At 42.1% G+C, this 27701-nt stretch overlaps 1 protein-coding gene across 1 annotated transcript in view; it reads right to left on the reverse strand.

Annotated features, from left to right (window-relative positions):
* The window catches only part of UBR5 (ubiquitin protein ligase E3 component n-recognin 5), an 877374-nt gene that overhangs the window by 90905 nt on the left and 758768 nt on the right, over positions 1-27701 (reverse strand). Inside the window, exons 43-48 of the mRNA XM_053715922.1 lie at positions 18680-18923; positions 17175-17280; positions 11327-11471; positions 1539-1669; positions 1386-1446; positions 981-1156 (exon numbers count right to left, since the gene is read on the reverse strand). Of these exons, the coding sequence (XP_053571897.1) occupies positions 981-1156; positions 1386-1446; positions 1539-1669; positions 11327-11471; positions 17175-17280; positions 18680-18923 (863 nt within the window). The remainder of the gene's footprint in view (positions 1-980; positions 1157-1385; positions 1447-1538; positions 1670-11326; positions 11472-17174; positions 17281-18679; positions 18924-27701) is intronic.

The following is a 27701-nucleotide window of genomic DNA, read 5'->3' on the forward strand; positions in this document are numbered from 1 at the left end:
TTTGGCTGGGGTGTCTTTGCCTCCTCCTGGTGGCCAGGTTCTAAATTCCCAAAAGTAATGAATGCAGCTGTGGACTCTTACCATTTATGAAGAAAAGCTACTTCAAAAGAAACACATCAAAGTGACAGAATTTAGTAAAAGTATATAAGGATGACAATATTGCTGCCTTACAAATTTATTCAAGCATAATAAAGACTAGTGTAAGTGTCTAATATAATGCGTCCCCATGGCAATGATGTAAAATAACAAAATGTAACTGCTAATAACCTGTGGGCTATGTGAGTGCATAATGTGTTCACACCTCAGATTCACCCACTCTACAGTGCTTACCAGCTGCAGAAATGACTACTTCTGGTAGACAGCCCATCAAGTGCTGTGTATGTCACAGCAGAGGATCTGTGTGTGGAGTATATCAATGACCCAACATGAAGAGGCTAAGGGACCAGTCCCCACAACACCTGTGGAAGGTTGGTTATTAACTCCTCACTGAAAGTAATTGGTGTCACTGCCCAATACTCCAATCTCCCCCCTCTGTCTATCAGTAACAGCTCTGAAAAATGGGCCTCAAATCATTCTTAGGGACACCTCTCAACAAAGAATCTGGAGCACCTCAATTCTTTACATTCCTCCTGTGAGGAGAGATTAAGTGCTCTAGGAGCTTTTGGGAATCTTTGCCTCCTAGTGGCCAGGAGATGATTGCTCATAGACTCTCGCCACCTTATGAAAAATGTCCAGTGCACCGGGCTAAATTTAGGTAAAGTAACAGGGTTAACTGTTGTTCCCTCCAGAGGGCATTTTTGAGTTATGGTCACCCCAAAGCAGACATTTTCAGTTCTGCTTTTTCACAAAAAGTATGACACACAATGTTTTGATTTTTCCCAGGGGGGCACAATAACTATTGCAGAGGGCCACATGCAGCCCATGTGCCACCAGTTGTCTATCACTGCTATAGGCAATCCCATGAAAAAGTTTGATCTTACCTGCCTATATTTCGGAAACAATTTAGTCGTGCTTCTGTATTTTTTCCTGGCCTGGGAGTATAAAAACCTCTTTTACCAGGTTGATAAAATAATGGAGCATTGTCATCACCATCGTCTGTGTCTGTTAGTTCCATATCAACAACACTGCGACTAGAGCCATGACGTTTTCTATTTTCCTGTAGGATCAAATTACATAAACGTAATTGTGGGTAACCAGTGTCAATGAGAACAGTTTGAATTAGAATCTATGCCCAAAACAAAATACAAATGTCTATATAAGTTGCAGAATTAAAGAGATGTAATAAGAGAACAATAATTCAGAAAATAAAATGAGATAAACCTAAAATGTATGGCCTTTGAATAAAAAGTTGAAAACGATGCTATCACTGAATCTGGATCATTTACCTGCACTTTATCAGATGAATCTAATAATCCAAGATCAAGTATGCTATCGGCTCCATTTTCCCTAGAAAAATGAAAAAGTAAACAAATGTTGAGTTTGAGGTGCACATACAAAGCAGATATCAGCAGAGATCTGATATTTATAGCATACTTTACCTTCCATGTGCAATTATAAGTTCCATCGCTTCATCCACCCTTGCTCTGAGAGAATCCTCACTGGCCAGCAGTAGTAGAAGTTGAGCAGGAGACAATTCAAGCAACATGCCAGTGATTTTGCTTGCAAATGCCTTGAAGGGGGCATTAAGAACAACCTTAAATTTCTTGCATGTTTAATTAAGCATAGCAAAAAAGCAAACTAAAATGGTCTCAATTGTTCAGAAATGTGTTTTGATATTGCATAAAAAATTTAATTGGTTCGGTAAACAAACTAAAAGGATATGAAACAATTATTTTCTTTTGGGATTCAGACAGAGCATACAATTTTAAATAAGTGCCCAATTTGCTTTTATTATCAAACTTTCAAATTTGCTTAATTCCCATGATAATTCTGTGTTGGAGATACCTAGGTAGGCATCTAGATCACAATATGGCAGGAAATTGTGAAGCCATCTAGTGCACTTCCAAATTAATAACATTCTTGCAAAACTGCTGCCATATAGTGCTCCAGAAATGGTCCGGCTACCAAACATACGTCCCTTTTTTTAAACAAGATATACCAAGAAAACAAAAAAAATGTGTTCTATGTACAGATAAATTAACTCAGCTCTACCTAAAAAGCTCTGGCATTTAATTCCATTTAATCTATAAAGTTATTGAAAATTACAAGGAGGTCTACTTCAATTTCATGTTTAAAAGTGTTCAGTCACAAAATCTTGGAAACCCTATAACACATTACAGTGCTGGCAGAATATGTAAAAGATTTAAAAATAATAGTTAATATCTGGCAGTTGTCCTAAGAACTCAGTATACACTCACTGAGTAAATAAGAATACAATACAGTAGAGTCAATATGTACTGTATATATAGGATAACTAAGAATGAGAAAACAAAATTTATGCCGATAGACTTTTCTTTTGGAAAGATGATGGTCCACAGTCCGCCATAACATATTGGGACATCTGTACTAGATCTGCATACCACATCCCTGGTGAGGCTAGAGCAATAAATACTACTGATGCAGACTCCTGGGAAGAACAGAGGAAACAGGTATGCAAGATGAAAGTCCCATGAACATACCAAGGCATCTATCATGTGAGCCTATCATGTCATCTCTTGATCTTGGACAATACTTTGTAAGTACATGATTTAAATGGGAAGCCATCAGATTGATGTATGGTAGGTACCATTTTATCACCAATTGATTGAATACATACTGATGAAGAAATAGACGGCTGAGGTAATCCGCCTCCCAGTTGTTGACACCTGGTATGTGAATATAGGCGACAGGGACCACTGATACCTTTCTGGCAAGGACAGGATTTGAGACACTTCCTGCATGGCCAGTGAACTGCGGGTACCACCTTGAATTATGTAGGCCACCACCATGATGCTGTCCAACTGAAAGCTGATAAACTTTTCCTCCTTCAATAGGGACCAGGATAAAGAATTGCTCGACGTTCCAGAATATTTTTTGGTAACCTTGCCTCTAAAGGAGACCAAACACCTTGCTCTCTTTGAGAATTCCAGACTGCCTCCCAGCCTAACAGATTGGTGTTCGTCGCTACAATAGCCAATGAAGGATGAAGGAAAGATGCCCCAAGGGTCAAAGAAAGACTTTGTGTCCAACGGATGAATCTAGAGCGATTTGTTGCTCCAAATGCAGATAATCCTTTGACCACTGACTGAGCATGACTATTTGAAGGGAATGCTAGTGAAGACAGGCAAAAGGAACCAATACCTTCATGCACTGAGCTACAGATGGAAAAGGAGAAAGATATGCTCTCTGACGTTTTAACCTGCACGGTTCCGTCAGGAACAGATGCATAAGGACTGAATCTATTATAATTCCTAGAAATGTTACCCTTGGATAATAAGCTTTTGGGAACATTGATTTTCCAACCGTGGTCTTGAACAAATAATAGAAGCTTGCGAGTATGAGTGACAGGGAAGAAGTTTGCACTAGTATGTCTTCTAGATACAGTGCAATTTAAATAACCCGAACTCTGATCACTGCTACCAGAGCACCCAATACCTTTGTAAAGATGCGTAGAGCTGTATCCAGAGCAAACGGAAGAGCGACAAACTGGTAGTGTTTGTCTATATATGCAAACCTCAGGAACTGATAGTGATCCATGTGGATGGAAATTTGCAGGTATGCATCCTTGAGGTCTACTGTAGTCAGAAACGACCCTGTAGAATTAAGGGCAAGATTGTGTGGATGGTTTCCATCTTAAAAGTGAGAACCCTGACAAACATGTTTAAAGTCTTTAGGTCTAAAACAGGTCTGTAAGCCCTTTCCTTCCTTTGGACAATGAACAGATTGGATTAAACCCCTTGACCCTGTTGAGACAAGTACTGGGATAATTACTCCATATCCTCTAATTCCTGAACACAGTGTAAAAAGGCAGCCGCCTTTGACTGAAGTTTGGGAACAGGAGACAGAAGGAACCATCCTTTAGGTGATCTGGACCAAAAACAAAATTTATGCTTACCCGATAAATTTATTTCTCTTGTGGTGTATCCAGTCCACGGATTCATCCATTACTTGTGGGATATTCTCCTTCCCAACAGGAAGCTGCAAGAGGACACCCACAGCAGAGCTGTCTATATAGCTCCTCCCCTAACTGCCACTCCCAGTCATTCGACCGAAGACAAGCAAGAGAAAGGAGAAACTATAGGGTGCAGTGGTGACTAGTTTAAAAATAAAAAACACCTGCCTTAAGATGACAGGGCGGGCCGTGGACTGGATACACCACAAGAGAAATAAATTTATCAGGTAAGCATAAATTTTGTTTTCTCTTGTAAGGTGTATCCAGTCCACGGATTCATCCATTACTTGTGGGATACCAATACCAAAGCTATAGGACACGGATGAAGGGAGGGACAAGGCAGGTGCTTAAACGGAAGGCACCACTGCATGTAAGACCTTTCTCCCAAAAATAGCCTCCGAAGAAGCAAAAGTATCAAATTTGTAGAATTTAGAAAAAGTATGAAGCGAAGACCAATTCGCCGCCTTACAAATCTGTTCAACAGAAGCCTCATTCTTAAAAGTCCATGTGGAAGCTACCGCTCTAGTGGAATGAGCTGTAATTCTTTCAGGAGGCTGCTGGCCAGCAGTCTCATGAGCTAAGCGTATTATACTTCTTAGCCAAAAAGAAAGAGAGGTTGCCGAAGCCTTTGGCCCTCTCTTCTGTCCAGAGTAGACCACAAACAAAACAGATGTTTGACGAAAATCCTTCGTAGCTTGTAAATAAAATTTTAAAGCACGAACCACATCAAGAGTGTAATAGACGTTCCTTCTTTCAAGAAGGATTAGAACATAGTGAAGGAAACAACAATCTCCTGATTGATATTTTTATTAGATACCACCTTAGGAAGAAAACCAGGTTTGGTACGTAACACTACCTTATCTGCATGGAAAATGAGATAAGGGGAATCACATTGTAAAGCAGACAACTCCGAAACTCTTCGAGCCGAGGAGATAGCTACTAAAAACAGAACTTTCCAAGACAAAAGTTTAACATCTATGGAATGCAAAGGTTCAAACGGAACCCCTTGCAGAACCTTAAGAACTAAATTTAAACTCCATGGCGGAGCAACAGGTTTAAACACAGGCTTGATTCTAACTAAAGCCTGACAAAACGCCTGAACATCTGGAGTATCAGCCAGACGCTTGTGCAAAAGAATAGACAGAAAAGAAATCTGTCCCTTTAAGGAACTAGCTGACAATCCCTTCTCCAATCCTTCTTGGAGAAAAGATAATATCCTAGGAATCTTGACCTTACTCCCTGAGTAACCTTGGATTCACACCAATGAAGATATCTACACCATATCTTATGATAGATTTTCCTAGTGACCGGCTTTCGAGCCTGAATTAAGGTGTCAATGACCGACTCAGAGAAACCATGCTTTGATAAAATCAAGAGTTCAATCTCCAAGCAGTCAGACTCAGAGAAATTAGATTTGGATGGTTGAAAGGACCCTGAGGTAGAAGGTCCTGCCTCAGCGGCAGAGTCCATGGTGGAAGGGATGACATGTCCACCAGATCTGCATACCAAGTCCTGCATGGCCACGCAGGTGCTATCAAAATCACAGAAGCTCTCTCCTGCTTAATCTTGGCAATCAGACGAGGGAGCAGAGGAAACTGTGGAAACACATAAGCCAGGTTGAAGGACCAAGGCGCTGCTAGAGCATCTATCAGCGCTGCCTTGGGATCCCTGGACCTGGATCCGTAACAAGGAAGCTTGGCGTTCTGACGAGACGCCATGAGATCCAATTCCGGTTTGCCCCAAAGTTGAATCAACTGTGCAATTACCTCCGGATGGAGTTCCCACTCCCCCGGATGAAAAGTCTGCCGACTTAGAAAATCTGCCTCCCAGTTCTCTACTCCTGGGATATGGATAGCTGATAGATGGCAAGAGTGAACCTCTGCCCATAGAATTATTTTTGAAACCTCCAACATTGCTAGGGAACTCCTTGTTCCCTCTTGATGGTTGATGTAGGCTACAGTCGTGATATTGTACGACTGAAATCTGATGAACCTGACCGCAGCAAGCTGAGGCCAAGCATGAAGAGCATTGAATATCGCTCTTAGTTCCAGAATGTTTATCGGAAGGAGTGCCTCCTCCTGAGTCCACGAGCCCTGAGCCTTCAGGGAGTTCCAGACTGCACCCCAGCCCAGAAGGCTGGCATCTGTCGTTACTATTGTCCAATCTGGCCTGCGGAAGGTCATACCTTTGGACAGATGGACCCGAGATAGCTACCAGAGAAGAGAATCCCTGGTCTCTTGATCCAGATTTAGTAGAGGGGACAAAGATGAGTAATCCCTATTCCACTGACTGAGCATGCAAAGTTGCAGCGGTCTGAGATGTAGGCGGGCAAACGGCACTATGTCCATTGCCGCTACCATTAAGCCGATTACTTCCATACACTGAGCCACTGAAGGGCGAGAAGTAGAATAAAGAACACGGCAGGAATTTAGAAGTTTTGACAACCTGGCCTCTGTCAGGTAAATCTTCATTTCTACAGAATCTATCAGAGTTCCTAGGAAGGAAACTCTTGTGAGAGGGGACAGAGAACTCTTTTCTTCGTTCACCTTCCACCCCGTAAAGATTCTTGGTGCCGTAGCGAACCCAAAGGGAAGAGCCACAAACTGGTAATGCCTGTCTAGGAAGGCAAACCTGAGAAACCGATGATGATCTCTGTTGAAGATAAGCATCCTTTAAGTCCACGGTAGTCATATATTGACCCTCCTGGATCATAGGTAGGATGGTTCGAATAGCCTCCATCTTGAAGGATGGGACCCTGAGAAATTTGTTTAGGATCTTGAGATCTAAGATTGGTCTGAAAGTTCCCTCTTTCTTGGGAACTACAGATTTGAATAGAAGCTTTGCCCCTGTTCCTCCTTTGGAACTGGGTGGATCACTCCCATAACTAGGAGGTCTTGAACACAATGTAAGAATGCCTCTCTCTTTATCTGGTTTGCAGATAATTGTGAGAGATGAAATCTCCCTTTTGGGGAAGAAGCTTTGAAATCCAGAAGATATCCCTGGGACACAATTTCTAACGCCCAGGGATCCTGGACATCTCGTGCCCAAGCCTGGGCGAAGAGAGAAAGTCTGCCCCCTACTAGATCCGTTTCGGGATCGGGGGCTGATCCTTCATGCTGTTTTAGAGGCAGCAGCAGGTTTTTTGGCCTGCTTTCCTTTGTTCCAAGCCTGGTTAGGTCTCCAGACCGGCTTGGACTGGGCAAAATTTCCCTCTTGTTTTGTATCAGAGGAAGCTGAAGCTGCGCCACTCATGAAATTTCGAAAAGAACGAAAATTTGTCTGTTTGGTCCTTAATTTGTTGGACCTATCCTGAGGAAGGGCGTGACTTTTCCCTCCAGTAATATCAGAAATGATCTCCTTCAGTCCAGGCCCGAATAGGGTCTGCCCCTTGAAGGGAATGTTGAGAAGCTTAGACTTTGAAGTAACGTCAGCTGACCAGGATTTGAACCACAGCGCCCTACGCGCCTGAATAGCAAAACCTGAGTTTTTAGCCGTTAGCTTGGTTAAATGAACAACGGCGTCAGAAACAAATGAATTGGCTAGCTTAAGAGCTTTAAGCTTGTCAAGGATATCATCCAACGGGGTTTCTACCTGTAGAGCCTCTTCTAGAGACTTAAACCAGAAGGCCGCAGCAGCAGTGATTGGGGCAATGCATGCAAGGGGCTGGAGAATAAAACCTTGTTGAAATTGTTGAAAATTTTCTTAAGGTAACCCTCTAATTTTTTGTCCATTGGATCTAGAAAAGCACAACTGTCCTCGACAGGGATAGTTGTACGCTTCGCTAGGGTAGAGACTGCTCCCTCCACCTTAGGGACCGTTTGCCACAAGTCCCATGTAGCTGCATCTATAGGAAACATCTTTTTAAAAACAGGAGGGGGAGAGAACGGTACACCTGGTCTATCCCATTCCTTAGTAATAATTTCTGAAAACCTCTTAGGGATTGGAAAAACATCAGTGTAAAGAGGCACAGCATAGTACTTATCCAATTTACACAATTTCTCTGGGACTACAATGGCGTCACAGTCATCCAGAGTCGCTAAAACCTCCCTGAGCAACACACGGAGGTGTTCAAGCTTAAATTTAAATGTAGACATATCAGAATCAGGTTGAAGTGTCTTCCCTGAATCAGAAAAATCACCCACAGATAGAAGCTCTCCTGCTTCGGCTTCTGTATATTGTGAGGGGATATCAGACATAGCTACTAAAGCGTCAGAGAGCTCTGTATTTGTTCTAGCCCCAGAGCTGTCTCGCTTTCCTTGTAACCCTGGCAGTTTGGACAATAACTCTGTAAGGGTATGATTCATAACTGCCGCCATGTCTTGTAAAGTATAGGCAATGGGCGCGCTAAATGTACTTGGCGTCCCCTGAGCGGGAGTTATAGGTTCTGACACGTGGGGAGAGTTAGTCGGCATAACTTCCCCCTTGTCAATTTCCTCTGGTGATAAATCTTTTAAAGCCAGAATATGATCTTTAAAATTTATAGTAAGATCAGTGCATTTGGTACACATTCTAAGAGGGGGTTCCACAATGGCTTCTAAACATAATGAACAAGGAGTTTCCTCTATGTCAGACATGTTTAACAGACTAGTAATGAGACCAGCAAGCTTGGAAAACACTTTAATAAATGTGAAAAAGCAGTATATAAAAAACGGTACTGTGCCTTTAAGAGAAAAAAACACAAACTGCAAAACAGTGAAAAAAAAGCAGTAAAAACTACGAAATTTTTACAGTGTGTATAATAGACTAAAATAGCATTGCACCCACTTGCAAATGGATGATTAACCCCTCAGGCTCAAAAACGAAGCAGAAAAACGGTAAAACCGTTATAAACAGTCACAAGCAAACTGCCACAGCTCTACTGTGGCTCCTACCTGCCCATAAAACGACTTTTGTAGGCACAAAAACCCTTTACAGAGGTCCTATATGTCAGGGGACTCCTTCAGGGAAGATGGATGTCTCAGACTGTAAAAACTACTGCGCAATTAGAGCGTGAAAATAGGCCCCTCCCACCATGCACTCAAAGTGAAAGGGCCATAAATAACTCCTAGGAGAAATCTAGTCAGCCATGTGGAAAACTAGGCCCCAAATAAAGATTTATCACCCTCAGTAAAAAACTTTTTTATATATCATGCAAACGTTTTACATACTAAGTAATAAGAGCAAGTAACATGAATATTACCCTTTACTGCAAGCATGATCCCAGTCGTTTGTTAAATCACTGTAATCAGGCTTACCTTAAATATATCAGGTACTGTCAGCATTTTCTAGACCTTATCTCTCTAGAAAAAAATATACTGAACATACCTCAGAGCAGTTAATACTGCAGGCCATTCCCCCAGCTGAAGTTTTCCCATACTCTTCAGTTATGTGTGAGAACAGCAGTGGACCTTAGTTACAACCTGCTAAGATCATCAAAAACCTCAGGCAAAACTCTTCTTCTAATTTCTGCCTGAGGTAAAAACAGTACAACGCCGGTACCGTTTAAAAATAACAAACTTTTGATTGAAGATAAACTACACTAATTCACCATATATCTCTTGATATTTCCTTTCTTATCAAGAGCTGCAAGAGAATGACAGTTAGGGGAGGAGCTATATAGACAGCTCTGCTGTGGGTGTCCTCTTGCAGCTTCCTGTTGGGAAGGAGAATATCCCACAAGTAATGGATGAATCTGTGGACTAGATACACCTTACAAGAGAAAGTCTATCTTGTAAACCTGAGAAATTATATTTCAAACCACAGATCCTGGCCTTCTGAAAGAGACTCAGTCTGCCCCCTACAAGAACAGAGTCTTGTTCGGGGGCCGCACCTTCATGCTGATTTAGTGGTGGTGTTGGCGTTCTTATTCTTTGCCTATGAAGAACCAGGCTTTCAGGTAGACTTGGGAGAACTCAGATAAGTGGGAAGAGGAAGACTTCTGATCTCCTGAGAAACAAAACTGATTCCCTCGTCTGTTCTTTCCTATGGATTTTTTATCCTTTCCCAACAGTAACCGTCTTAAAAGGGTTCCAAGTCTGAACGGAATAGAATCTTTCACTGGAAGGAAAGAATCAGTCTATTCTTTCATATCATGTCTGCTAAACAAGATATTAGCCATAACAATCTCCTTGGCAGCACTGCCATATACATATTTTTTACGTTGATCTTGATAAAGTCCATCACAGCGTCACAAATGCTTGAGCCATTTTAGGGGCCTTAATGCAATTAGAGGAATCGCCTGTCACCATTTTGGCTAGGGAATCGCACTATAGTGTTCCCGCAGCAGCCACACAGGTGAGAGAGACTGCTGGTCTAAGTAAAATACCTGTTTGAAGAAAGCTTCCTTAAGAAAGACTCCAATTTGCGGTCAGTTGGCTCTCTGAACAAAGTGCTATCCTCCATAGTGATAGTTGTATGTTTGGCAAGGGTGGAAATAGCTCCCATCAACCTTAGGAATCATCTCCCATATTTTTATTTAGATCTGGAATGGGGTACATTTAACTAAATCTGGTGGAAGGCGCAAAAGACACACCCGGCCTTTTCAATTCTGTGTCAACATAGACAGAGACCAAATCAGGAACCTGAAACACTGGTGGATTTTTTGGTAGAGCTTAGAAAACGATATTTAACCGATTAACAGATTTGTTTTCAGCAGGCTTTTACTCAGAAATTTCTAGAGTTTTTAAAACCTCCTGCAATAAGTTACGGATATGCTCCACCCTAAATCTAAAGGCATTATCATATTCAGGATCAGGAACAGGTTTATGTTCATCTGATGACACTTCCCCATCAGAACTAGAAATGTTTGCATCCTCAGATTCAGAGCTATGTAAGAGCAGGAATCTGAGGTGAAGTTTGTTTTTGCACAGTATGATACATGGTAATCCTATGTCCCTGTATCATTCAGCTATTGTGAAGAGTCTTTTCTGTCTTCTTTGTGAATGATACTCCCCAGGGAATCTGGGTCTCACATAGGTCTCCCAATCTGTAATCCATAAGCAAATAGCTGGAAAAACCTTTATTCTCAACCAACTCCTACGAGGCCAAGAACAAAACACAGTTTTTTGGGACAGTTTTAAAGGTTTTGTATGGGTTCTTGACCACCTCCTGGTGGTGGGAAATATATCCCATTATGTTAGGGCTGCGGAATCTGTTGGCGCTCTACAAATAACCGATAATAATAATGTTGTTATGGAGGACCGGGGACCATTATTTTACGAAAGAAATTATGGACTATGACAAATAATCTGCACTTACTGGCTGCATGGCTTGTACACGTGGGTAGAGTCGTTCTCCAAGTGCCTGTCGATGTGCGGGAAGAGGATCGGGATCGTCACTGGGATTCCCTTCAGATGCCGGTCTGAAAGGCCGGGTATCAATAGACAATTGTCTTCTAAAGTCCCTAGAAAAAACAAATTATTACAGACCAAGCTACAAAATGAAAAAACAAATTATGCTTACCTGATAATTTCATTTCCATCTGTGGGAGGAGAGTACACTGCTTCATTCATTACTTGTGGGGATTAAGAACCTGGCCACCAGGAGGCGGCAATGACACCCCAGCCAAAGGCTTAAATACCTCCCCTACTCCCCTCAACCCCCAGTCATTCTGCCAAAGGGAACAAGGAACAGTAGGAGAAATATCAGGGTATAAATGGTGCCAGAACAATAAAATTAAATTTAGCTACGCCCACAGGAGAAATGGGCTCTCCTCCCACAGAAGGAAATGAAATTATCAGGTAAGCATAATTTATGTTTTCCATCTTAATGGGAGGAGAGTGTACTGCTTCATTCATTACTTGTGGGAACAAATACCCAAGCTCTTAGAGGACACGATGAAAAAAACGGGAGGTAAAAAGGAGGCAGACCCTAAACTGAGGGCACCACAGCCTGCAGAACCTCTCCCTCAAAAGCGGCTTCCGCTGAAGCAAAAACATCAAATTTATAAAATTTTGCAAAAGTGTGTAAGGAAGATCAAGTGGCCGCCTTACAAATCTGCTCCATAGAAGCCTCATTCTTAAAGGCCCAAGAAGAGGCCACAGTTCTAGTCGAGTGAGCCATAATCCTCTGAGGAGGCTTGTGTCCCGCTGTCTCATATGCCAGACGGATCATAGTCAACCAAAAAAATAGAGAAGAGGCAGGGGCCCTTTGCCACCTACGCTTCCCTGAGTACACAACAAATAAAGATGAGGTTTGTCTGAACTCCTTCGTGGCATGAAGATAAAACTTCAAAGCTCGAACCACGTCCAGATTATGAAGTAACCTCTCCTTCGAAGAAGAAGGGTTAGGACACAAAGAAGGAACCACTATTTCCTGATTGATGTTACCACTCAACACCCCCTTGGGAAGGAATCCCAATCCAGTGCGAAGACCAGCCTTATCAGCATGAAAAACTAAGTAGGGCAGCTCGCATTGCAAGACCGCCAACTCGGAGACTCTGCGTGCCGATGCAATAGCCAGTAATAACAGGACTTTCCAAGAAAGAACCTTAATGTCAAGAGCAGGCATAGGCTCAAAATGGAGCCCTCTGCAAAACCTTAAGAACCAAGTTTAAGCTCCAAGGAGGAGCCGGATTCCTGAAGACAGGCATGATTCTAACCAGTCAGGAAGCTCTGCAAGCTTCTTATGCAAAAGCCGAGATCTGTCCCCTTAGGGAACTGGCAGCAAGACCCTTATCCAGACCATCCTGGAGAAAAGCCAAAACCCTGGATACCCTGACCTTATGCCAGGGATATCCTCGTTCCTCCACACCTTGTGGTAGATGCGTCGAGTGACCGGCTTCCTGGCCTGAACGAGTGCGTCAATCACTCTTTCCGAAAATCCTCTCTTGGCTAAGACTAGCCGTTGATTCTCCACGCAGTCAGCCTCAAAGAATCGAGATTTTGATGTAGAAAAGGACCTTGTACCAGCAGATCCCTGCGACAAGGTAACCTCCACGGCGGAGATGACGACATCCCCACCAGATCCGCAAACCACATTCTCTTTGGCCACGACGGAGCAATCAGAATACCCGAAGCTTGCTCCTGCTTGATGCGGGCCACTACACGAGGTAGAAGAGGCAACGGTGGAAATATGTAAATTAGATTGAAGTCCCAGGGTACCACCAAGGCATCTATCAGTTCTGCCTGGGGATCTCTGGATCGCGACCCGTATCTGGGTAGCTGCAATTGAGTCTGGACTCCATGAGGTCTATCTCCGGCGTCCCCCATCTGCTGCAGATCTCTGCGAACATCTCTGGATGGAGAGACCATTCCCATGGATGAAACATCTGTCCTGCTCAGAAAATCCGCTTCCCAGTTGTCCACACGCGGAATGTGGATCGCTGAGACCGAACTATTGTGAGTCTATGCCCATTCCAGAATCCGAGATACTTCCCTCATGGCTAGGGAGCTTCTCGTCCCCCCCTGGTGGTTTATGTAAGCCCCTGAGGTAATGTTGTCCGATTGGAATCTGCTGAATCGGGACGACCCCAGAAGGGGCCAAGCCCTTAGAGCGCTGAATATCGCTCGAAGTTCCAAAATATTTATAGGTAGACTCGACTCTTCTCGAGTCCATCTGCCCTGTGCCTTTCTGGCAACCCAAACAGCTTCCCGTCCTGATAGACTTGCATCCGTGGTCACAATCTCCCAGGATGGTCTCAAAAAGGATGTCCCCTGAGACAACTGCCCGGTCGGGTCCACCAATATAGGGACTCTCTCACCGGTCTGTCCAGAGATATCTGTTGGGACAGATCTGAATGATCACCGTACCATTGTCTCAACATGCACAGCAGAAGAGGTTTGAGATGGAACCTGGCGAATGGAATGACATCTATGCTGGAAACCATGAGACGATCACCACCATACACCTGGTCACAGATGTCCCAGAGGATGTCTGAAGAGCTAGACAGTTGGACGCAAGCTTGCAACGTGTCTGATCTGTCAAGAATATCCTCATGGCTGAAGAATCTATTATCGTACCCAGGAATTCCACCCTGTTGCTGGGGACCAACAAACTCTTTCCTTCGTTTATCTTCCACCTGTGGGACCGAAGGAGAAGAGCTCTCGAGTGATCCTCTGCAAGAAAGTAGGATGGAGCCTGGACCAGGATATCCTCCAGATAAGGTGCCACTGCAATCCCTCTGGCTCTCGCTACTGCGAGAAGAGCTCCCAGAACCTTTGTAAAAACTCTTGGGGCTGTCACCAGACCAAACGGAAGGGCCACAAACTGGAAGTGCTGGTCTAGGAAAGCGAATCTTAGAAACCTGAAGTGATCCTTGAGGATTGGAACGTGAAGGTAAGCGTCCTTCAGGTCTATAGTCGTCATGAATTGCCCCTCTTGAACAGGGGCAAAATTGACCTGATCGTCTCCATCTTGAACAATGGAACTGACAAAAACTTGTTTAGGGCCTTTAGGTCCAGAATTGGACCGCAGGAATGCATCTCTCTTTTCTGGTCTTGAAGATATGTTTGACAGGAGGAATCTGCCTCTGGGCGGATAGGACTTGAAACCTATCCTGTAACCCTGGGCTGAGACCTACAAAACCAAAGGGTCTATAACGTCTCTTCTCCAGGCCTCCGCAAAAAGAGATAGTCTGCCCCCTACCTGTTCCGAGGACGGATCGGGGACCGCCCCTTCATGCCAACTTTGACTCTGCGGGCTTCTTGTTTTGCTTGGACTTGTTCCAAGAGTTAGCTGGCTTCTAAGATCCCTTGGATTGCTCAGACTTTGCGGCAGGCTGCTGGTGCTGAGATTTGTCCGCACGAAAGGGACAAAAGTAGACCCCTTAGGTTTAGCCTTCTTATCGAGGCAAAAAGACAGCCTTGCCATCCGTGACCGTAGATATGATAGAATCCCGGCCCGGGCCAAACAAAACTTTACCCTTGAATGGAAGGGAAAGCAAGCGAGACTTAGAAGTCATGTCAGCAGACCACGATTTTAGCAACAGAGCCCTGCGGGTTAAAACCAAAAACCCTGATCTTAGCATTCAGGCGAATAATCTGCATTTTAGCATCACAAATGAACGAATGCGCTACCCTTAAGGCCTTGATTCGTTCTAGAATCTCATCGAGGGGAGTCTCCACCTCAACCATTGCTGATAGAGCGTCACACCATTAGGTAACGCACCAGCCACCGCAGCGACAACGGTTGGAAAACGAACCCCATGAGTTGGAACATCTTCCGCAACATGGACTCCATCTTTTTATCCATGGGTTCCTTCAAAGAGGAGCTATCCTCTAGTGGAATAGTCATTCTCTTAGCAAGCGTGGAGATAGCACTATCCACCTTAGGGACGGTTCCCCACAGTTCAAGTTGCGCTTCCGGCACGGGGAAAAGCTTTTTAAAAGAAGAAGAGTGGGAAAGGACGAACCAAGTATCTCCCATTCATTCTTAATAATATTAGCCATCTTGACTGGAACCGGGAAGGCATGGAACACTACCCTGTCCTCGTAAACCCTATAAAGTTTAGGGATCAAAGGTTCCTCCGGTAGCTTCGGTTTCGGAACCTCCAACGCAGCAAGCACCTCTTTCAGCAGAAAGCGCAAATACTCCATCTTAAAATGTAAAATCTGGTTCCTCCACGGATAGAAGTAGCCGATTACGACCCAGAAGCGACATCCTCCGATAATTCGGAGTTGTCCTCCTCAGCGGATAATCTATCTGAGACATCCAGTGGAGTCGAAGACCCCTTAGACGGATAGCAGGGCCGTATCTTCCGCTTACTAAGGCGAGGCATACCACCTCCTATGAACCGGACTACAAGAAATAGCTTTAGTCTCCTTTGAACGCAGGTCAAGAAAGAGGTAGTTACAGAGGCCACACCCGGTCACATGGAGTGCCATGCAGGACCGCCCCTGCACTCGAGACACGCCAAAAAATCTCTCGCTAACGAACTGACTGTTCCACATCGACAGAGCCTCATCTCACACAAATGCAGCAAAAACACAACAAACAATATTATGCATAATAAAATCCCCACTGTTCAATAACCCCCTTCCGAGGGTATTACCCTAGATTCTATAAAAATAAAGGAGCCACGCTGTGACCCTGTCTTCTTGCATCATCAAGTATATATACATGAAACGATATTACCAGAATTAACACCGTGGAACAGGACCCTTCAAAGGTGACAGGGTAGTAGCATGGATTTGAGAGAAGAAAAGGAGGCAATGAAACTTGTCAACGCCGATTGCTAATGGAGCTGTTTGCAGAAAGACTCTCTCTGCATCTCCGGACTCTAACATTCACCCATGCTCTCACTGAGAGGCTGACAGGAATATTTAAAACTCCAGTCCCATTTCGAAGAGTACTACCCTCCATAAGATACTACTCTGAATCTTCCGACACTTCTCTGCCAACCTCCTGTGACGAAAGGCAAAGAATGACTGGGGGATGAGGTGAGTGGGGGAGGTATTTAAGTCTTTGGCTAGGGTGTCTTTGCCTCCTCCTGGTGGCCAGGTTCTTAATTCCCACAAGTACTGAATGAAGCAGTGGACTCTCCTCCCATTAAGATGGAAAGACATTTTTTGGGAACATCCATGAAGGGGAAGGGAAAGAAAGAAAAAAGGTTGGATATGCCATGATGTATGAAAACAATGGTCACTTTGCAAATCTTATGGTAGAATGAGTAAATAGGTTAAAGGGACAGTCAAGCTAAAAAAAACCTCATGATTCAAATAGGGCATGTAATTTTAAAACAACTTTCCAATTTACTTTTATCACCAATTTTGCTTTGTTCTCTTGGTATTCTTAGTTGAAAGCTAAACCTAGGAGGGTTCATATGATAATTTCTTAGACCTTGAAGGCTGCCCCTGCATTTGACAATTTTTCACCACTAGAGGGCATTAGTTCATGTTTCATATAGATAAAATTGAGCTCATGCACGTGAATTTACCGAGGAGTGAGCACTGATTGGCTAAAATGCAAGTCTGTCAAAAGTACTGAAATAAGGGAGCAGTCTGCAGAGGATTAGTTATAATAATAGATGTTTTTTACCTCTGTGATTACCTTGTATCTGTGTTGGTTATGCAAAACTGGGGAATAGGTAATTAAGGGATTATCTCTCTTTTTAAACAACAAAAATTCTGGTGTTGACTGTCCCTTTAATTAAAATCTAGAAACAAACCTGTCTCTATCGCGTCGAGAACCTGCCCGCAAGCCACTACTTCTTCGCATGTCCCGTTCCCTTTCACGATCTCGCTCTCCTCTATTTCTTAATCTTTGCATAAGACCTTAAAGAGAGAAAAAAAAAGTTTATTATGCAGCAGCACTAAAACACAGTTGTATTCCACTATCATTTCATAAAGCCCTTACTTCTAATATACACTCCCAGCATCCAGCGACAATGACTTATTAGTCTCAAGCAGTCTTAAAAGGGACATTAAAGTATTTTTTTCCCATTTCAGGAAACTATAAGGTGTATTTTAAAAATGTATCACACTGAGTTTTCATAAAGCCATTAGAAGTTGGTTCCCAAGAATATTATTGTGACTGCTTCCTTTTTTATTCTCTTTGGCAGCTGTTTTTTTTCCACAGTATCATACAGGAGAAAACAATACAAACATAAGACGTGACCTGACACCTTTAAACTTTATTTTTATGTATAAGACTCACAACCTTTTTTTGATAAAATCACAATATCATAAAAGCAAAATAAATGCTTATGTTTTCACTCCAGGGTTCAAGTTCATTACCACTTACTTATCCCATCAGAACATCCCCTAATAACCATATCCAGGGTCTGTCTTTGACAGAACAGTAAAGCAAACAACCCACAAGCTTTACAATGTTGATGCAAATGATATGGAAGAGAAACCCTTATATCTAGTTCTAGTTGATGGTATTTCAATTCCAGTCTTCAAGGTACATTAACAGGCCAGATTTTCAGGATATCTAAACTAGAGCATAGGTGAAATAATCAAGTGATCAGTAACAATGGTTAACTTGCTCTTACTCAAGGTAATCCTGACAATCTGGCATTTTAGGACGCTGTGGGAGAGGAATTAAAAAAATCTAGTCTGAAGCTAGACTGGAGGTTAGATATGGTGCACACAATCTATGTTTAGTACCTACTAACACCTACTCAAGAGCAATCCGACTAAATCAAAATTCCCAACAGCAAGGGACCGTGATAAATTGCCCACTTCCTCTGGCACAATTATATGGATTTAGGGACAGTACAATTCAATAAAGTATTTATAATGGTACAATATGAAGGAAAATGGCAAGCAAGAAATACTCACAAAGGAGTGCTAGCTCTTAAGCAGCTATTTAATACAAGGTATTTACAAATCTATACCACTCTCTGATGGTGGTGACCACATTGCCCAAGAGAAAGCAAGCCAGAACCACACACAAGCATTGTTAAAAAAAAGTAGTGGGTTCTTTTATCTTCTAACATAATTTATTAAAGGACAAATACTGTACAATGCGTTATCTGGAAAACCTGGGATTAACTGCAAGGGATTTGCTTTAACATAAAATGATGTACAGTAATGCTTGGTTTATATAGCACTACAGGGAGTCAGCATCTGCACTTTTTATACATTTCACATATTGTACAACACTATTTTTTAAGGCCAATTAACCCCCCCCCCCCCAGGGAGGTTAATGAGTTCAAATAAACATTACTTGTATGTGTTCCCTTGTTGGCATTCTGGATACAGTCTAGGCTTGGCAGCTTTTCATTTGACAAAAACGCTTGTGCAACAGCAGTGTAAAAACTTCTAGCGACTCCACTGCCTTCTCCTGGTTCATCTTTGAAAGTGACTTTTACTCTGTGCACAGCCATGGGAGTTGTAGCACATCTTCGACCAAAATGATTATTTAATTGCCTCATTGTCTGCTGAATAAGAAGGTCTCTATCTCTATCAACCTAAATGTCAAAAGAAATAGTTGTGATAAAGAATGCTTTACATGCAGAATACATTAACAGATTAAAGGGAAGAAGAAAAAACAACAAAAAAAAAAACAACAGAAGAGAATAAATTACATCTGCTATGGTTAATGGATGTTTTGAAAAATTTAAAGGGCATAATAGCGCAAAACATAAATTATGCTTACCAGATAATTTTCTTTTCTTCTGTATGAGGAGAGTCCACGGCTTCATTCCTTACTTGTGGGAATACAGAACCTGGCCACCAGAAGGAGGCAAAGACACCCCAGCCAAAGGCCTCCCCCACTTCTCTGCTAATGCATCTATCAGCTCCGCCTGAAGATCCCTGGACCCCGACCCGTATCTGGGTAGCTTGGTATTAAGTCGGGATGCCATGAGATCTATCTCCGGCGTCCCCCATCTGTTGCAAATCTTTGCAAACACCTCAGGATGGAGAGACCATTCCCCTGGATAAAAGGATCGTCTGCTGAGGAAATCCACTTCCCAGTTGTCCACACCCGGAATGTGGATCTCTGACAGCGAGCAGTTGTGGGCCTCCGCCCATTCCAGAATCCGAGATACTTCCCTCATTGCTAGGGAGCTCCTCGTTCCCCCCTGATGGTTGATGTAAGCCACTGAGGTTATGTTGTATGATTGGAATCTGAAAAACTGGGGTGAACCCAGAAGAGGCCAAGCCTTCAGAGCACTGAAGATCGCTCGAAGTTCCAAAATGTTGATCGGGAAGAGGGATTCCTCTCGAGTCCACAGGCCCTGTGCATTCTTGGCACCCCAAACAGCTCCCCATCCTGATAGACTTGCGTCTGTAGTCACAATATCCCAGAATGGCCTCAAGAAGGATGTCCCTTGGGACAGGTGATCTGGACAGAGCCACCAAGAGAGCGATTCTCTCGACCTGTTGTCCAGAGAAATCTGTTGTGACAGATCCAAGTGGTCGCTGTTCCACTGACTCAGCATGCACAGCTGAAGAGGCCCGAGATGGAATATGGCAATGGAATGATGTCTATGCTGGACACCATGAGCCTAATTACCTCCATACCACTGTATTTTGGAACCACAGAGGGCCTTAAGATGGTCTGTAGGGCAAGACAATTTGAAGTTAGCTTGTAACGTCTCTGGTCTGTAAGAAATAATAAATATCCTCAAGAATATGGAGTCTATTATCGTACCCAGGAATTCCACCCTGGTACTGGTAACAATAGAACTAGTTTTTAAATTTATCTTACATCCATGAGATCGAAGAATAGAAGAGCTTTTGAATGGTCCTCTGCCAGCCGACAGGATGGTGCCGAAACCAGGATGTCATCTAAGTATGGTGACAGTGCTATCCCTCTGGTTCTCGCTACTGCGAGCAGAGCCCCCAGAACCTTTGTAAAGACTCTTGGGGCAGTAGCTAGACCAAATGGAAAAGCAACAAACTGGAAGTGCTGGTCCAGGAACGTGAATCTCAGGAACTTGAAGTGTTCCTTGTAGATTGGAACGTGAAGTTAAGCCTCCTTGTTTAAGAACTTTAGGTCCAGAATTGGGTGAAAAGTTCACTCCTTCTTTGGGACCACAAAAAGGTTCGAGTAGTATCCCAGACCTTACTCTGCTAGAGGTACCGGTACAATTACTCCCAGAGAGGAGAGATCCCTCAAGCACCCTAGAAAGGCCTCTTGTTTTTCTGGTCTTGAAGACAGGTTTGACAAGAGGAATCTGCCTCCGGGTGGATGAGATCTGAAACCTATCCTGTATCCCTGAGCGATAATCTCCAGGACCAAAGGGTCTTGCACGTCCCCCAGCCAAGCCTCCAAAAAGAGAGTCTGCTCCCTACACAATCCAGAGACGAATCGGGGGCCGCCCCTTCATGCCAACTTTGACTCGACGGGCTTCTTGTTCTGCTTGAATTCCAAGACTGAGTCGGTTTCCAAGTTCCCTTGGGCTGATCAGGCTTCGCGGAGGGCTGCTGGCGTTGGGATTTATCCGAACGAAAGGGATGAAAAATAGGACCTTGTCCCTTAGGTTTGTTCTTATCCTGCGGTAAAAAGGCACCTGTGCCTCCTGACCATGGATATGATTGAGTCCAGGCCTTGACCAAAAATAATCTTTTCCTTAAATGGCAGGGAAAAGTCTATATTTTGAAGTCATGTCCGCAGACCAAGACTTCAGCCAGAGTGCCATACGGGCTAGCACTGAAAAACCTGACACCTTGGCATTCAGGTGAATAATCTGCATCACAAATAAAAGAATTAGCCACCCTCAAGGCCTTAATTCTTTCCTGGATCGTGTCAAGGGGACCTTCCACCTCGATCAACTCAGATAAAGAGTCGCACCAATAGGAAGAGGCTCCAGCCACCGCAGCAACTGCCGCTGCCGGTTGAAATAAATATCCTGTGTGCTGAAACATCTTTCTCAACAGAGTTTCTAGCTTCTTATCCATGGGCTCTTTAAACGAGGAACTATCCTCAAGCGGCATAGTAGTGCGTTTAGCAAGCGTGGAGATAGCGCCATCCATTTTAGGGACAAAACCACACAACTCCAATTGAGAGTCCAGAACCGGGAATAATTTCTTAAAGGAAGAAGGGGAAAAAGAAGAGTATTTCCCATCTTTATGGGAACCGGAAAAGTCTGTAGTACAACCCTGTCCTCGTAGACCTTATCTAGTTTAGGAATACAAGGTTCCTCAGGTAACTTTGGTTCTGGAACCTCTACAGTAGCCAAAACTTCCTTTAACAGAAAGCATAAGTATTCATTCCTAAATCTAAAGTCTGGTTCCTCCGCAGCTTGAGGCTTAAAGGCAGCAGATTCCGACCCAGAAAGAGCATCCTCTGAAGTATCAGAGGCAACTTCATCAGTGGATAATCTTGTATCAGATAAATCCAGTAAGTTAGTAGATGACCCCTGGGAAGGATAGCAATATTTCCCTTGCGCTTAGCGGGGCGAGGTAAAGCACTGAAGGCCGCAGACACTGCCGTTTGTAGCTGTTCAGTAAAGTCTGGCGGTAAGAGGGCCCCTCCAGAAGGAGAATAGCAGTGCAATGGGAAGCTGCATGTGAAATAGGAGATGACAGAAGGGAACACACGAAGAACTTACCTGATAAATTAATTTCTTTCAGAATAAGTGAAGGATCTAGGGAGCGCCCCAAATGGGCGAAGGATAAATTTAGAATATGTTGGTATAATCATACATGATACAGTCTTGAAAAAGGCCTAAGGAAGGGCCGAAACGCGTTGGCTATTTATGGTAAGCCTCATTTCATTTATACTTAGGATTTAAAAAGCAATCTTGCACTATTTTTTGTCTTTTGTATCCCACAGGTACACTGGGATTGTTTATTCTATTATTGATCTGAATACTTTCACTGGAATATTTTTACTGGCATATGAACTTTACCTTAGAACATTAAGGATAGCTGAGAAAGCACTTTTTTCTTATTTTTCTCCTCTTTTTTTATTCATTTTCATCACTTATATTTTGACATATTTTGTCACCAATTTATCAGTTCTAAGATCTTCACAAATTTTTAATTTTTTCACTATTTTTATTTTTCATTTTTTCTATGAATTCACATTTATTTTTACCACATTCTCCTTTTTTTGGACACCTTCACCTAATACCCACTCCTACCGGACAAAGTGGAACTTACTTTTTGATTCTGGCCGTCACAGAGAGACTTGGACACCTTTTCTTTTCACTAGGATTGTGTGACATTTAGTGCGGAAACGCACGTATAACATCCAATAAACGTTTTTATATCAGTACAATTATTTTATTGTTATTTTTCCTTTTGTATTGATGTTAAACTACCGCTCTCAACTTGAGAGGAGTGCATTGTATTCAAATTTTCAGTCAACCTAAGACTATTTTTTGTGTTCTTTGTTTTTATATGCGCTTTTAATATTTTCCGAATTTTATCAGCTTCTAACTTATAATACATGGATCCATGAGTATGCTTCTACTTTTTTTTATGAAGTTTTTATGTTAAGTGTTATTTGACTGGTCATATTTTTTTAGCTATTTTTTAACTGTGTATACACTGTTTAATAAAATCTGTAATAATTATAATTTTATTTTTAACTATTTGCACATTATTAACATTGATTATACCAACATATTCTAAATTTATCCTTCGCCCATTTGGGGCGCTCCCTAGATCCTTCACTTATTCTAACTAATCACAAGATATACTAGGTATCTTGATTTTTTGGGAGCCAGAAGGAAATAGAGAGGGCACTGCGAGACACCCATCCTATTTCTTAAATTCATTTCTTTCATATTGGCAAGAGTCTATGAGCTAGCGACGTATGGGATATACAATCCTACCAGGAGGGGCAGTTTCCCAAACCTCAAAATGCCTATAAATACACCCCTCACCACACCCACAATTTAGTTTAACGAATAGCCAAGTAGTGGGGTGATAAAGAAAGGAGTAGAAAGCATCAACAAAGGAAATTTGGAAATAATTGTGCTTTATACAAAAAAATCATAACCACCAAAAAAAGGGTGGGCCTCATGGACTCTTGCCAATATGAAAGAAATTAATTTATCAGGTAAGTTCTTACATAAATTATGTTTTCTTTCATGTAATTGGCAAGAGTCCATGAGCTAGTGATGTATCAAATACCCAAGATGTGGAACTCCACGCAAGAGTCACTAGAGAGGGAGGGATAAAAAATAAAATACAGCCATTTTCCGCTGAAAAAATATTCCACAACCCAAAGTATAAGATTATTCTTTAGTCATAAGAAAAACTTAAAACATCAGCAGAAGAATCAAACTGAAACAGCTGCCTGAAGAACTTTTCTACCAAAAACTGCTTCTGAAGAAGCAAATACATCAAAACGGTAGAATTTAGTAAATGTATGCAAAGAAGACCAAGTTACTGCTTTGCAAATCTGATCAACAGAAGCTTCATTCTTAAAAGCCTACGAAGTGGAGACTGACCTAGTAGAATGAGCTGTAATTCTTTGAAGCGGGATCTTACCCGACTCCAAATAAGCTTGACGAATCAAAAGCTTTAACCAAGAAGCCAAGGAAATAGCAGAAGCTTTCTGACCTTTCCTAGGACCAGAAAATAAAACTAATAAACTACAAGTCTTTCTGAAATCTTTAGTAGCTTCAACATAATATTTCAAAGCTCTTACCACATCCAAAGAATGTAAGGATCTTTCCAAAGAATTCTTTGGATTAGGACACAAGGAAGGGACAACAATTTATCTACTAATGTTGTTAGAATTCACAACCTTAGGAAAAATTGAAAAGAAGTCTGCAAAACCGCCTTATCCTGATGAAAAATCAGAAAAGGAGGTTCACTAGAATGAGCAGATAGCTCAGAAACTCTTCTAGCAGAAGAGATAGCCAAAAGGAACAACACTTTCCAAGAAAGTAGTTTAATGTCCAAAGAATGCATAGGCTCAAATGGAGGAGCCTGTAATGCCTTCAAAACCAAATTGAGACTCCAAGGAGGAGAAATTGATTTAATGACAGGCTTAATTCGAACTAAAGCCTGTACAAAATAGTGAATATCAGAAAGTTTAGCAATCTTTCTGTGAAATAAAACAGAAAGAGCAGAGATTTGTCCCTTCAAGGAACTTGCAGAAAAACCTTCCTGGAAACAGATTTACAAGCTTGTAACATAGTATTAATCACTGAGTCAGAGAAACCTCTATGACTTAGTACTAAGCGTTCAATTTCCATACCTTCAAATTTAATGATTTGAGATCCTGATGGAAAAATGGACCTTGAGACAGTAGGTTGGCAACTGGACAACATCCGAACAAGATCCACATACCAAAACCTGTGTGGCCATGCAGGAGCCACCAGCAACACAAACGATTGTTCCATAATGATTTTGGAAATTACTCTTGGAAGAAGAACTAGAGGCGGGAAGATGTAAGGAGGATGATAATTCCATGGAATGGTTAGCACATCCACTGCTTCCACCTGAACATTCCTGGACCTGGACAGGTATCTGGGAAGTTTCTTGTTTAGGTGAGAGGCCATCAGATCTATCTCTGGAAGACCCCACATCTGAACAATCTGAGAAAACACCTATAGATGGAGAGTCCACTCTCCTGGATGTAAAGTCTGACGACTGAGATAATTCGCTTCCCAATTGTCTACACCTGGGATATGCACCGCAGAGATTAGACAGGAGCTGGATTCCGCCCAAGCAAGTATCCAAGATACTTCTTTCATGGCTTGAGGACTGCGAGTCCCACCTTGATGATTGATATATGCCACAGTTCTGATATTGTCTGGCTGGAAGCAAACGATCGGTTCTCTCTCTTCAAAGAAGGTCAAAACTGAAGAGTTCTAAAATATTGATTGGCAATCTCGCCTCTTGAGATTTCCAAACCCCTTGAGCAGTCAGAGATCCCCAAACAGCTCCCCAACCAGAAAGACTTGCATTTGTAGTTATCACAGTCCAGGTTGGTCGAACAAAAGAAGCCCCTTGAACTAAACGTTGGTGATTTAAACACCACGTCAGAGTGCGTCGTACATTGGTATTTAAGAATATTAATTGTGATATCTTTGTATAATCCCTGCACCATTGATTTAGCATACAAAGCTGGAGAGGTCTCATGTGAAAACGAGCAAAAGGAATCGCGTCCGATGCTGAAGTCATGAGGCCTAAACTTCCATGCACATAGCCACTGAAGGGAATGACAGACTGAAGGTGCCAACAAGCTGCAACCAATTTCAAGCATCTCTTATCTGTTAGAGACAGAGTCATGGACACTGTATCTATCTGGAAAACTAAAAAGGTGACCCTTGTCTGAGGAATCAAAAGAACTTTTTGGTAAATTGATACTCCAACCATGTTTTCGAAGAAACACTAGTTGTTTAGAGTGAGATTCTGCAGAACGTATAGACTGAGCTAGTACCAAGATATCGTCCAAATAAGGAAACACTGCAATACCCTGTTCTCTGATTACAGAGAGTAGGGCGACTAGAACCTTTGAAAACATTCTTGGAGCTGTTGCTAGGCCAAATGGAAGAGCAACAAATTGGTAATGCTTATCTAGAAAAGAGAATCTCAGGAACTGATAATGTTCTGGATTAATCGGAATATGAATGTATGCATCCTGCAAGTCTATTGTAGACATATAATGTCCTTGCTGAACAAAAGGCAGAATAGTCCTTAAAGTCACCATCTTGAAAGTTGGTACTCTTACATAACGATTCAAAATTTTCAGATCCAGAACTGGCCTGAATTTATTTTCCTTCTTTGGGACAATGAATAGATTTGAATAAAACCCCAGATCTTGTTCCTGAAAAGGAACTGACATGATTACGCCTGAAGACTCCAGGTCTGAAACACACTTAAGGAAAGCCTGAGCTTTTACTGGATTTGCTGGGATACGTGAGAGAAAAAATCTTCTCACAGGTCTTACTCTGAATCCTATTCGATACCCTTGAGAGACAATGCTCTGAATCCATTGATTTTGGACAGAATTTATCCAAAAATCCTTGAAAAACCTTAATCTGACCCCCACCAGCTGAGCTGGAATGAGGGCCGCACCTTCATGCGGATTTAGGGGCTGACTTTGGTTTCTTAAATGGCTTGGATTTATTCCAATTGGAACCAGATTCCTTGGGGGAAGGATTAGATTTTTGTTCCTTATTCTGACGAAAGGAACGAAAACGGTTAGAAGCCTTAGATTTACCCTTAGGTTTTTTATCCTGAGGCAGAAAAACTCCCTTTCCCCCAGTAATAGTTGAAATAATAGAATCCAGCTGAGAACCAAATAAATTATTACCTTGGAAAGAAAGAAATTGCAGGTCTGAGAAGATGACCTGAATAAAAATAGGCTTTCCTTAGATAAGATTCAAGCTTCCTATCTAAAGGATCCTGAAAAGAAGTACTATCTTCCATAGTAATAGTGGTACGTTTAGCAAGAGTAGAAACAGCCCCATCAACTTTGGGGATTTTTTCCCAAAACTCTATAGAATTTGCTGGTAAAGGATACAATTTTTTAAACCTTGAAGGAGGAATAAAAGAAGTACCTGGCTTCTTCCATTCCTTAGAAATCATATCAGAAATAGCCTCAGGAATAGGAGAAAGCACAAGAGGTTTAAAAACAGCATTTAAACGTTTATTACTTAACGTCAAGAGGACTGGTTACCTCAATATCCAAAGTAATTAACATTTCTTTTAATAAAGAACGCATATACTCAATTTTAAATAAATAAGTAGATTTGTCAGTGTCAATGTCTGAGGAAGGATCTTCTGTATCAGATAGATCCTCATCAGAGGAGGATAAATTATTATGTTGTTGGTCATTTGAAATTTCATCAACAGAATGAGAAGTTTTAAAAGACCTTTTACGTTTATTAGAAGGTGGAAATACAGACAAAGCCTTCTGAAAAGAATCAGTAACAAATTCTTTAAAATTCATAGGTATATCATGTACATTAGAAGTTGAAGGAACTGCAACTGGCAATGTACTATTACTGACACACTATCTGCATGTAAAAGTTTATCATGACAACTATTACAAATGACAATTAAATAATTTCCACAATCTTACAACAAATGCACTTAGCTTTGGTAGAACCGATGTCAGGCAGCATAGTTCCAGCAGATACTTCTGAGGCATGATCAGATTGAGACATCTTGCAAAATGTAAAAGAAAAAACAACATATAAAGCAAAATTATAAATTTCCTTATATGACAGTTTCAGGAATGGGAAAAAATGCTAATAGCATAGCCCTCTGATAGAGAAAAAGGCAAGAGGCAAACATTAATGGGGTATTAAAATAATGACACACTCGCG

This window comes from Bombina bombina, chromosome 5 (genome assembly GCF_027579735.1).
Source record: "Bombina bombina isolate aBomBom1 chromosome 5, aBomBom1.pri, whole genome shotgun sequence".
NCBI lineage: Eukaryota > Metazoa > Chordata > Amphibia > Anura > Bombinatoridae > Bombina > Bombina bombina.